This window comes from Schistocerca cancellata, chromosome 7 (genome assembly GCF_023864275.1).
Source record: "Schistocerca cancellata isolate TAMUIC-IGC-003103 chromosome 7, iqSchCanc2.1, whole genome shotgun sequence".
Lineage (NCBI taxonomy): Eukaryota > Metazoa > Arthropoda > Insecta > Orthoptera > Acrididae > Schistocerca > Schistocerca cancellata.
Genome location: NC_064632.1, coordinates 17269299 through 17282006, shown reverse-complemented (window position 1 = coordinate 17282006; position 12708 = coordinate 17269299). Strand labels below are relative to the sequence as shown.

The 12708-nt window shown below is 43.9% G+C and overlaps 1 protein-coding gene across 3 annotated transcripts in view; it reads left to right on the top strand.

The window, feature by feature from the left end:
* Positions 1-12708, top strand: part of LOC126092535 (protein dachsous-like) — a 590094-nt gene that overhangs the window by 217907 nt on the left and 359479 nt on the right. The window contains exon 3 of one of the 3 annotated variants that reach the window (XM_049908184.1): positions 5318-7742. The exons of the other annotated variants lie outside the window; for them this stretch is intronic. Within the exon in view, the coding sequence (XP_049764141.1) occupies positions 5318-5353 (36 nt within the window). The 3' untranslated portion in view covers positions 5354-7742. Of the gene's footprint in view, positions 1-5317; positions 7743-12708 lie in introns of those variants that run through there. 3 annotated transcript variants of the gene reach the window in all.

Genomic DNA, 12708 nt, shown 5'->3' with positions numbered 1-12708 from the left:
AAAATCAAAGTCCTACATAATAAACAAAAATGGGCCTACTATTTAAGAAATTTATATCAAAAGTACATACTGCTTCAGTGGTTTCATTTCGAAATCAACCGTAAAAGCAGCAGTATAGACTGAATTTTACGTTACAGTACCCTTAGATTCATCAATGTGGTCACTATAAGAAAGCACGTCACAATCTCCTACAATTACGTAGCATTATCTCCGCCCCGACTGTTGCTTTGAACGCTGCAACTGACTGCTACGGTGCACTGTGTACCTACAGGTGTCTCATTGTATCACCAGAGGTCTCGATCTTATATAGTACGGATGGTTTTATGCGGAAGGCACTGGTACCTTAAAGAAATGATAAAATGCTGGTTTCAGGCAGAAACCTCTGTTATTCAAAGGGTTAACTGACCTGGCATCCGATTTGGCGTTGGAAGAAAAATTTAAATTAAAATTATTATCAGAATTCTGGTGTAGTTTAAAAGATGAGTAGCCTCAACTGTTGTCAAATGCACGTTACAGGTTCCTTTAGTAAGCACGGAAGCGTCACGAGGATGATCAACCAATTCCAGCAACAGACGCTGAAAGAGAGGCGTTCTCCGTCACGGTGTTGCTTACTTACGTGCCTAGAAGAGTCAACAAATGTATTGCTTCGTCGTCCATAAACCTTGCGGAAATACCGTGAGGATAAAATTAGAGAGATTCGATCCCACGCGGAGTCTTACCGGCAGTCGTTATTCGCCACTGGAACAGGAGGGGGGGAGGGGCAGAAGTGACAGAGGTACACAAGGTACCCTCCGACTCACACCGCAAGTTGGCTTGCGGAGTATAAATGTAGATGTAGAAGGCTCTGCTGGTAGTTTTGCAATTTACAACTTCATATACGTGCGAAACCAGGTTCTTAGCTGATGTGTCGACAAAACAATAAATACCACAAGAGACGTTAAGGCAAACCTTCATGGGAAATCAACTTTCACCCATAAAGGCCAATATTGAGTATATATGCACAAACGGAATACAGTACTACTCATCTCATTAAAATTTAAAATTTAAATTCCTATTTGATTACGTTATTTTAAATTTAAGTTACTTCAAGAAGTTTTGGGTTAATTTTGAAATCAGTTTTTCATGCAAATAAATATTATTTTATTCGAAGTACTTGTCATTTTTGTTGCAACTAATCCATATTACGTGTATGTGAGATCCGTTCAGGTCCAAAAGAACAGACACTTTTGTATCCCGCCTGGGAGACGGCGCGTGGGTAAGGAACACGAACAGGAACAGGAGAAGATACTAATCTCTCGGTTCCGCAAATATGGTTTAAGCACCTTTACTAGTGGATTAACATATGCAGACATATTACATAACTGGCAAGGTGGTGCGAAGTTGAAGCGAAGTGTCCTGGCTGTCTGCACCTGATGAAATGGACTGAAGCAGCTAGAGGGCGCTGTCGTCGGTCTCTCGTGGTACCAACCTAGCAGAGCGGACCTACATTGTGGCATCGTAGCTATCGATAACACACACACACACACACACACACACACACACACACACACACACATTATATATATATATACAACCGGTCACATACAAGATCCTCTCTAAAGCTTTACTGAACAGACTAGAATGCCAGACCGACCACTTGATTGGGGAATGCCAAGCAGGCTTCCGTAAAGGGCGGTCTTGTGCGGAACAAATTTGGAACCTGAAAATGATTTTACAACACAAACAGAACCTGATCATTACCTTTGTTGACTTCAAAAAGGCGTACGACTCTTTCGACCGGAAAACTCTCTTCAAAATTCTAGCAGAATACAAAGTAGACAACAAAACACGGGTTATCATAGAGCAAACTTTAACCAACACGACCTCCAAAGTAAAGTTCTGTGGGGAACTATCAGAGCCCTTTGAAATTCGCACAGGTGTCCGACAAGGCGATGGCCTCTCACCTCTCCTTTTCAATCTGGTGTTAGATAAGGTCATAAAAGAATGGGAAACATCACAACAGGGGATAACCTTAGGAAACCTACAGATTAAATGCCTGGCTTTTGCAGACGATTTGGCGATTGTCACGAAAGGTATAAAGGAAACAAAAGACACTATTGAAAAACTGCACGAAATCGCTTCCAAAACTGGACTACAGATCTCTTACGAAAAAAACACAGTTTATGAGCACAAAGAAACTCTCATCTCTGAACACAAAGTATGGCACGATTTACAAAACGGCAAACTTCAAATACCTCGGTGAAACACTACAAATGAGTGGACATAACAGAGACTCAAACGAAGAAAGAAAGACTAAACTGGACAAGGCATACAAAGTAGTGTGGAATCATTACAACAAGAAGTCTATCTCACAAAAAGCCAAATTACGCCATTACGACACGGTGGTGCTCCCCGAGGCACTATATGCAGCAGAGACCACACTAATCCTAGGGCATACACGTATCAGACAATTAGAAAAAGTAGAACGGAAAATACTTAGGAAAATATTTGGCGCAGCTAACAACAATGGAATATGGATCAAAAAACCTACAGAGGAACTGTACAAACATACGGAGACAATCACAGAAAAGATTAGAAAACGCAGACTACAATTCTATGGACACCTATACAGAGTGCCATCACACAGGCTGACCAAACAGATCTTTGACTGGGTAACCACTAGAAACAACAAATGGGTGGCAGAGGTAGAAAACGACCTGAACCAACTCAACATAACAGCAGACACAATAAACGACAGAATAAAGTTCAGAAACATCATTAAGAAAAGTAAACTACATGAGATACAATGTGACAAACGAACAGGCATAAAATGGACCGAAGAACGCAAGCAAGATCACAGCCAGAAGATGAAAGAAATATGGGCAACCAAAAAGGCAATCAAGATGAAGCCGAAGACACAAAGCCGACAAGAAGCATGGACAGAGGACCGGAAACAGAAACACAGCGAGCGAATGAGGGAAGTTTGGGCAGCAAGGAAGGCAGCAAAAGGAACTGGCCATGTAGTTTAGTCCAAATGCGCTCTTTAAGGGCAAAACACCAATAATAATAATAATAATAATAATAATAATAATAATAGTGTATATAATTATGGCGATGACGGCCAATGATCCATGTGCAGATGCACACTTAGCTCGAACTCCTCTTATGGGAAACAGCGAGGTGCCGTGAGTAATGTGGCTAATGAGCAGGCCCGCTGTATCGGCGGTGTGTGGTGTGAGTTGAGAATTTGGGTCTGACGGCAGGCTTGCTAGGGTAGTCCGTGCAGTTGTGGTGACCACTGTGTCCGGATGGCGTAGTGGTCAGCGAATCTGCCTAGTAAGCGGGACACACGCATTCGAGTCCCGGTCCGGCACAAATTTTCAGCTTCCCCCTTTGATTTAAATCAATGCCCACTGATTGCTAATGTCTTTAATTCCATATTACCCTTAAAAACGTTACATTGGTTCGACGATAAAAGTGGACGTTAAAAAGGGCGCATATACTAAGAACCGCTAGTCAACAGCAAGGTAGCAACGCCAGAAGGCTACAGGGAGATGTGGGAATGCCTGTAGAGGGCGACGACTGGTGTAGCGAGTGGCACTTGAATCTGAACGTAAATAAATCTGACGTGATGCGCATAAGTACGCAGAAAGGCTCATTACTGTTCGTTTGACTATTGGGGTTGAATAACTGAAAACAGTGACGACCGTAAATTACAGATGAGTAGATTTTAGTGATTGCTGCAGAATACCTTTTGCCTGTTATTAAAAGAAGTGTTACTGCTCCGTCTGAAATTGCTTTAAAATCTGTACTATTACTTTTAGTTTCCTTATTTACAGTAACACTTCCAATTGAATTCGCTGCTTGGTTTGCTCTTATGTAGCGTGTCCTGCATCTTGATTTTAACTCTGTTTCGTTTTCGTTGTTTCGCCTCAGTCTAGCCCATATGATCATGTTCACCACCAACCTGTCTTCTGTTCTCGAAACTGTGCACTCTGTTTTCCGTAAACGAATAGGAAACTGTAACACTTTGAGCCATAGCTATATAATTGGCAATGCACGTATATTCTTTTTTCTATAGTCCTTCATGCAACAATTTAGTAGCTTATATGGAACATACGAAAAGGAAAGACAAAGGGATTTATATCTCGCGTAATTTGCTGTGCTGTTTCCTGGCAACGGTTTGTGCAGATGTAGTCATAGTATTTGGTTAATATCAATTCAGTGATGATATTTTCTTCACAGTTTCAGAGAATCTTTGAATCTTCCGCTTATTAAATTTTCTAGCTGTATGCTTTTTCAGTATCGCAGCAGTGACGCTTACGTCTTGTGGCATCTGTATGCGATGACGGTACATAGTTTTGTAACAAACTATTCTCATCATACCGTTCCCGGGTTCGATTCCCGGCGGGGTCAGGGATTTTCTCTGCCTCGTGATGACTGGATGTTGTGTGATGTCCTTAGGTTAGTTAGGTTTAAGTAGTTCTAAGTTCTAGGGGACTGATGACCATAGATGTTAAGTTCCATAGTGCTCAGAGCCATTTTTTTCATCATACCGTACTATGTACTTCTGGCGTATAGATTAGGTGGAACATATTATTTACGTATCAGAAGACCCATCGATTGACATTTAATATTATCTCAAGAGAGCGATACTTTTAACTGCTCGTATGTCTTGCTCCTGCAATTGTGGGTACGTTGCTTTTTCTTTTAATTACTAAGTTTTAACAAGCACTCCACATGTTTCTGCAAGTTTCGGAAGAAACATTCGTTTTATGTGACGAAGATTTAATTATATCTAAAACTGAAAAGTCACTGTAATAATCTGCCAAATAAACATGAGCTGCTACTGTAATTTGCCAGCAAAAAATTCCATCGCCAGGGCATCAAACGTACCGCTAATTGCGTTAGAAACACTTAAAAATCTAATACGATTTTCAGCTCCAAGAGTTCGCAAACACTTGGTTTCGATCACTTTGGGTTCGCTCAGTCCACTTTTCTTGTCTCGCTCGCTCACGGAACGAATATGTTACGGTCACGCAATGCAGATGTAGGCAGTGCCGACGAAGCCTCAACTCCTGTAGATTTATTGCCATTGTCCATTTCAAAAGTATGATAGATAATACATATTAAATCACACGTAAACTAATTAATTTCGTACAGTGTTTCTTGACAACTATTAGAATGGGTTTTCATTCACCGTGGCGTGAGCTGGGGCAAAAACCACAACAGCCACTTTAATATTGCGTTCGCATTATTTTTGACTAATCTAACATCTTGCTTCATACTGTATGCTACATTTGTTCAACAATTTATTCGCGCTATTTATCTGTTTCAGGTAAGTCTGACCAACTACTTTAGAGCAGAAACCTGAAGACTACATCTCAAATGGTGAGTTACTGCGGATAATAGGCTAGTGTTTTGCCGTCACTATAGATGATTTTTATTTAGCAATGGATGCTAAAATTAGCTTTCCACTACTGTTAGTAGGTACTACACTGGGATTGTGAATAGTGGAATTTTACCTGAAAGATGAAATCCACTCTTGTAGCTTCTACTTTAACATTTCACAATTATAGGAGATACTTCGTTGCATTTTTGTAGAGCTCCGTGAAAGGCGTAGGTCGGAGGAAAATCGCTCCTTGGAACAGGAATTACGATTCAAATTCTTAAACATGAATTACCTGCAAATGCGTTGTTGACGAATGTGATTGGGTGTACATAAACAGCTCGACCGTTGATAAATTCATCTTCTAGCATTACATAAACTCCAGTAACACATATTCCTTCCAGCCAATCAATTCAGTATCACATAGAGGTACTGGCAGAATTGACGCTGTGAGAGCTGGTCATACCTGGATAGATTAGTCGATAAGAGAGTTGCCCGCGAAACGTAAGATTCCCGAGTCAAGTCGTGGTCCAGAACACAGTCTTAAGTTGTCAGGAAGTTCGAATTTCGCGCAAGTTTACATAAGACAGTTAGCGTGTTATGGAGGGAAATAAAGACCGGCACCTACATATGTTCTCCACAGCTTACCGCACGCTGTGTGGTAGAGGTCACGTGTGTACCATAATCTTCTCCATCATTTTCGAAGGAGAAGAGATTTTATTTGTGGGTCCGTAGCTTTACCTGGGACGATGCGAAGTTCTAGCTTAACAGTTTGGCTGACTACAAGAATGAGCGGTTTAGAACGGCACTGCGACCCCGAAGCTTGTCGCAAAGAATGAAATACAAATAGACAAAAATGCAGCTCTGGAACTTGTCTAAAGCAAAGAAATACGTGTGTACTAGGCTGCAGTATCGAGCCCTCTCCCCCTCCGCCACCTTCTCTTTCCCTGACCCCTTGTGTCCTATTCTATTCGCCCATATAGCAAGAGAAGATAGGCTGTCACTGATCATCTGTATAAGCCAGAATTTCTCTAACTTGACCATCGTAGCCGTTACGCTGGATGCATGGTAATTTTCATGTAATCCGCCTCTTTTTAAGTCTGCAACGGAATTCACGCTGTCACTTTTTTCCGAGAAAGCATGAAACAAATCGTCACTTTTTAGTCCTTTGTTCAGGTGATAAACAATAATTGCGTCCTTATGTACACAAATGATTAGAAGTACAAACTGTACGTGTACTTTGACCGTTAGAATTAAGTAGCCATCATGTGGTGCAATGAGGGCCTCAAGACGTCGTAACACGGAGTCAAAGACGGCCTGGATATATTACGGGGGAACACACAGCCACGCGGTTGTAGGCAAAGCATCGACAGTGGTTTCAGGAGGACCAGAACGAACAAGTTGGCAACAGAGCATATCCCCGACGAGAGATGTCAAGCGAACGTGCAGGGCACAGAAAGCAGTGCCATCTGTCGTTCTTCGAAGAGGAGTCGCAATTTCCTCTCCACGCGTAGTCGGGCGAATGTCCTACTGAAACATGGCACGGGGAGCTGCCTGCAGGAGGGACATTGCCTCGGACTCTAAGCTGTCACTGACGTAGCGGTTGCCGTTCAGATTGCTCTCGGCGCCAAGGAGGCGAGATCTCATGTTACAGCCAATGGCGCCCCTAAGCGTTACACTTGACGTTTGTCCGCTATGCCGCTCAACAATGTAGTCTGCCCGATAGCTGTCACCGCGGTAGCGTCTAACACAGAACAAACTGAAGCGGCACTCGTCTGAAAACACTAAATTTTGCTGTTCAGCACCTCAGCGACGGCGTATATATGTCCATAGCAGTCTGACGCGTTGGCGTTTTCTGGACAGTGGAAGCGGGCACTCTGGAATTCGTGCCATCAGTCCATTCCCCAGCAGAAGGCACCGTCTACGCAGCTATGTCCACATTCGTCACAGTGCTTCGACGTCGAGGCAACGCTGTGGACGAGGCCGTTGTGTCGTTTACGGCCACGTGGACAAGATGGAGGTCAGCCCGTGCTGTGGTCACACTGTGTGGTCCGGTATCCGCTTGTCGCTGTGTACGACCCTCTTCTTTCCAGTTGTTCAACACACGCGTCGTTGTCGCAGCAGCGCGCCATGTTCGAACCGCCATGTCACGGTGCGACAAATCCGTGTGACGGAGACCAGTCTTTCAGCCACGTTCGAAACCATTTCGATGCTGATATTGTGCCCTTTGACGCCGACGGAGCGTACCGGCACTATCTCTCACGTTTCCAGTCGGTTTGACGGCTCTGCGCCGACTGTGCGTGGCTTAGCTATGACCTGTCCGGGCACACAAAAGTGGGCGCTGTTAGCGCTAAGTGCAGTCAGTCTTAATCACTTATGACGGTTCTACTGTCTGTGCATCCTCCAATTTTGGAGTGATTCATAACATTCCTTCTGGGTGTTACAATTTCATAAACAGCAGTGTATTTGGATGAAGACATTACAGATATGTGTTGTTGTTGTTGTTGTGGTCTTCAGTCCTGAGACTGGATTGATGCAGCTCTCCATGCTACTCTATCCTGTGCAAGCTTCTTCATCTCCCAGTACCTACTGCATCCTACATCCTTCTGAATCTGCTTAGTGTATTCATCTCTTGGTCTCCCTCTACGATTTTTACCCTCCACGCTGCCCTCCAATACTAAATTGGTGATCCCTTGATGCCTCAGAACATGTCCTACCAACCGATCCCTTCTTCTAGTCAAGTTGTGCCACAAAGTCCTCCCCAATTCTATTCAATACCTCCGCATTAGTTATGTGATCTACCCATCTAATCTTCAGCATTCTTCTGTAGCACCACATTTCGAAAGCTTCTATTCTTTTACTGTCCAAACTATTTATCGCCCACGTTTCACTTCCATACATGGCTACACTCCATACAAATACTTTCAGAAACGACTTCCTGACACTTCATTCTATATTCGATGTTAACAAATTTCTCTTCTTCAGAAACGCTTTCCTTGCCATTGCCATTCTACATTTTATATCCTCTCTACTTCGACCATCATCAGTTATTTTGCTCCCCAAATAGCAAAACTCCTTTGCTACTTTAAGTGTCTCAGTTCCTAATCTAATTCCCTCAGCACCACCCGACTTAATTCGACTACATTCCATTATCCTCGTTTTGCTTTTGTTTGTGTTCATCTTATATCCTCCTTTCAAGACACTGTCCATTCCATTCAACTGCTCTTCCAATTTCTTTGCTGTCCCTGACAGAATTACAATGTCATCGGCGAACCTCAAAGTTTATATTTCTTCTCCATGGATTTTAATGCCTACTCCGAACTTTTGTTTTGTTTCCTTTACTGCTTGCTCAATATAGAGATTGAATAACATCGGGGATAGGCTTCAACCCTGTCTCACTCCCTTCCCAACCACTGCTTCCCTTTCATACCCCTCGACTCTTATGACTGCCATCTGCTTTCTGTACAGAAAAAGAAGAGAAGCCTCACTCTAGTGCGTGCCAATGCGCTACGCAGACCTGCAGCTGTTGACAAGATATCCGCGTTATATGGGAGTGTTTGGCGATCGGTGGTTACCGGCCTGTGCTGGCAAGCAGCTCGCTGAGCAGAGCTTACGTCTCACTCGGCAAGTGGCGAGCGGCGGTACACGGCGGCAGCGGCAGCGGCAGGCTCACGCGGAAGGCGCGGCGCGGCCGCCGTCCGAGCAGTGGCCGGCGCGGGCGCGGCCTTGACCCTCGCCGCTGTCCTAGGTCGCGAAATAGCGCCGCGCCGCGCCGCGCGCACTCCTGTGCCCGGGCACGAGCACGCTGCCGGCTTAGTCTCGGTCACCGTCGTTTAGGTTTTCCGCGGCTCCCCCAAAGCATTTGACGCGAGTACCGAGATGATTCTGTAACTGATTTCGCGGCCGATTTCCTCCGCCTTCCTTTCCTTATGCTCATTCTCTAATGACCTCGACGCTGACAAGACATAGAAATATTTTTCAAAGTAATTTTCCTGTGTCGGCTGTTTTTTTTTTTAAATATATTAACAATCACTCTGTTTTACTGCCGGTTATCTACTTTCGCTTACTCGGGTATAATCGAACAACCTTGCACAAAAAAAAATTACGTTATGAGCTTCCATTTGACAAACTGTTTCTCTCTGTCAGCCATCCTGTCTCTCTCTCTCTTGATACTCTTACACAGCTTACACTTCGCTGGGAGAATTCTTTCAATTGTAACTTTGAATCAATTTTGTTGGGGTCGGTTGGATTGTTTGGGGGGAGGAGACCAGACAGCGAGGTCATCGGTCTCATCGGATTAGGGAAGGACGGAGAAGGAAGTCGGCCGTGCCCTTTCAAAGGAACCATCCCGGCATTTGCCTGGAGCGATTTAGGGAAATCACGGAAAACCTAAATCAGGATGGCCGGACGCGGGATTGAACCGTCATCCTCCCGAATGCGAGTCCAGTGTGCTAGCCACTGCGCACTGCGCCACCTCGCTCGGTGGGAGAATTCTTTTATCCTCAGAACAATTTCCTTCTCCATCCATTTCCTTATCAGTATCTTCCAAATGTGGTTTCTGGATGCAGTGTCATATGATTTCACTAAATCCAAGAAACCTGTCAGCAAGTCTCTCAGGTAGTCAGAGTAATGTTCCTATACCGCTCTTACTTTGGACTTTCCTGGCCTGAAGCCGTATTGTTTTTTCTTTTAACTGCTAGTCCATGTTATCCAGATTCGTCTCTCCGGAACCATTTCATAGATTTTTACACAGTCGCACATGAAGTTACAGATTTTTACTTCCTTTTGACTTCTCTTCTTGAAGACAAGTACAACTATTCCCTTATTCCAGTCTTCCGGAGTTATCATTTCCTTCCACATAGCTCTCATAACTCTACACAGCCACCGTGTCCGCACCTCTTCAGCTGCGCTTATCCTTTTCACACTTATTTCATCCAAATGTGGTGCCTTTCCCGCTTTCATGGTCTTTCAAGGTCTGTAATGTAATCCCTATTAAATCTTTTTCCAGTTCCATTTCACCCTCCATCTGCTCTATATCTCTTATCTTTCTCCACTGTTGCCGGCCGGAGTGGCCGAGCGGTTCTAGGCACTACGGTCTGGAACCGCGCTACCGCTACGGTCGCAGGTTCGAATCCTGCCTCGGGCATGGATGTGTGTGACGTCATTAGGTTAGTTAGGTTTAAGTAGTTCTAAGTTCTAGGGGACTGATAACCTGAGAAGTTAAGTCCCATAGTGCTCAGAGCCATTTTGAACCATTTTTTTTCTCCATGCTTCCGTCTCGATTCAACAAGTCATCAAAATATCTCCTCTACAGCTCGATGACGACCTCCCCATCTGCTACTTTATTCCTATCATTATTAACCATATTTACAATATCAGCCAGTTCTCTTCTCCTGATCATTCCAAACAGCACTTTCTTATTTCCTTTACTATCCTATTCCATCATCTGACCATTTTTCCATCCATTTTGTCTTTTACTTTAGAACTATTATTTGTGTCTCCCTCTTTCTCACTTTATATTTCTTACTGATGTCCTCTGTTGAGACTATACTCTAAATACCTTATTCTTTTTCAAAACTGCTTCTTTAACTTCAGAATCCAACTTAAGTGTCTCCTTGTATCTCGTACTATTACCGGTTCTTCCGCACACCTCCCCTTCTGCTTCCGCAAGTGTGCTCTACATCTACACGATCATTTTGCAATTAATACTTCATTGTTCGTGCGACCACGTCCAAGCTATTTATCAAGCGTTCCACTCTGGAGCAGCACGTGTTAAATAAATGTCGTGAGACTAGGGCCTCCCGTCGGTTAGTGGTAAAAATGAACATCTAAATCATTCCGTGCGCGCTCTGATTTTTTTTTATTAATATGGTCATTTTTCTCTATGTAGAAAGGCGCCATCAAAATATTTTCTCATTCGAAGAAGAAAGTTAGTGATGGAAATTTCGCGAAATGATCGAAAACCCTTGCTTCCTGAATTCCGTCGCAACTCATTTATTTTATCCGTCTCACTTCCTCCCCTATTTCGCGATCACTCAAAACGAGCTGCCTTTCTTTGAATTTTCTCCGTGTCCTCCGACAATCCTATCTGGTACGGATCCTGTACCGCGCAGCTGTTCTCCAGAAGAAGACGGTCGAGCATATTGTAGGTAGTCTTTGTGTTAGATTTATAGTATGTTCCCAAGTATTCGGCCAGTTGAACACAGTCTTTGATTCACCTTCCCAACAACATTTTCGGTGTGATGCTTCGAATTGAATTGTTTGTAGTTGTAATTCGTAGATATTTAGCTCAGCCTACTGTCTTTAAAATTTTGTGATTTATCATGTAATCGAAATTCAATGGAATTTTTGAATGCTTATATGGAGGACCTCACTTTTTGTTGTACAGGATTTGTAGTATTTAGCCCTGTAAGAAGAAAAAGAGCAACTTTGTCGAAGGACGCTGTTATTGAACGTACTTTCAAATTCTTAAAGCTGAATATGTGGACGATCCGTAAATTGCTGTAACAGGAACCCGATGACGGGGGGAGTGAAATTCGGGTCACTACGCCTAATAAGAAGAAGCGCAGTGCCCACAATATGCATAAATATGCCTTTAGGCAGCAGTTTCTGTGATCGTATGCGTATTACCAGCAGATCTTAAGTCCGCGACATCTTCAGAGGCTGCTCGCTTAGACTTAGGTTACAGGATCAGATTTTCTCCCGCCTATATTATGAGCTGTACTGAGGCGGTCAGCGGCAGCCAGAAGCACAGCAGCCCCCCTCGAGGTGACGTGTGGCTAAGGCGCGGTGCCGGCTTATGTCAGTCACGCAGCCCGGTGGGCGAGGCGCCACGCATGGCGACGCACGCTCGGCACGCATGCGTAGCAGCGCCCAGCCGCCGCCTGCCGCCTGGGGTAGATCAGGTATTCGGCGCCCTGTGCGGTGTAATCTATGGCGCTTTGTAAACGGCAGGTGCGTCCCATCGAGAAAATTACGAGAAAGCTATACACGTGGATTTTCTGCGTGATCCCTTCCTTTGTAATACGACTTCTTCTTCTTCTTGTTATTATCCCATTTGGCCGTTCAAAGAGGACGTACAATCCCTAGTTAACGTAAGTCTCTTTGTTGTTCTTATCTTTACAATACTTCGCCATATCGCTATTGAACTGTCATCGTTCTAGTGTCCGTGCTTTTTTAAATATAATTCCAGACTTCTTTCTGTTTGTTATTTGGGCGTGAACGCATGAGAGACGATCTTATATCTACATGTCTGCCATGTCGTCTGTGCAGGTTCCATTGGGTCAGTAACAGTTTCCTTGAGATCCTTGTGAGTGCCAACTAGCCATCGGGTCCCATTT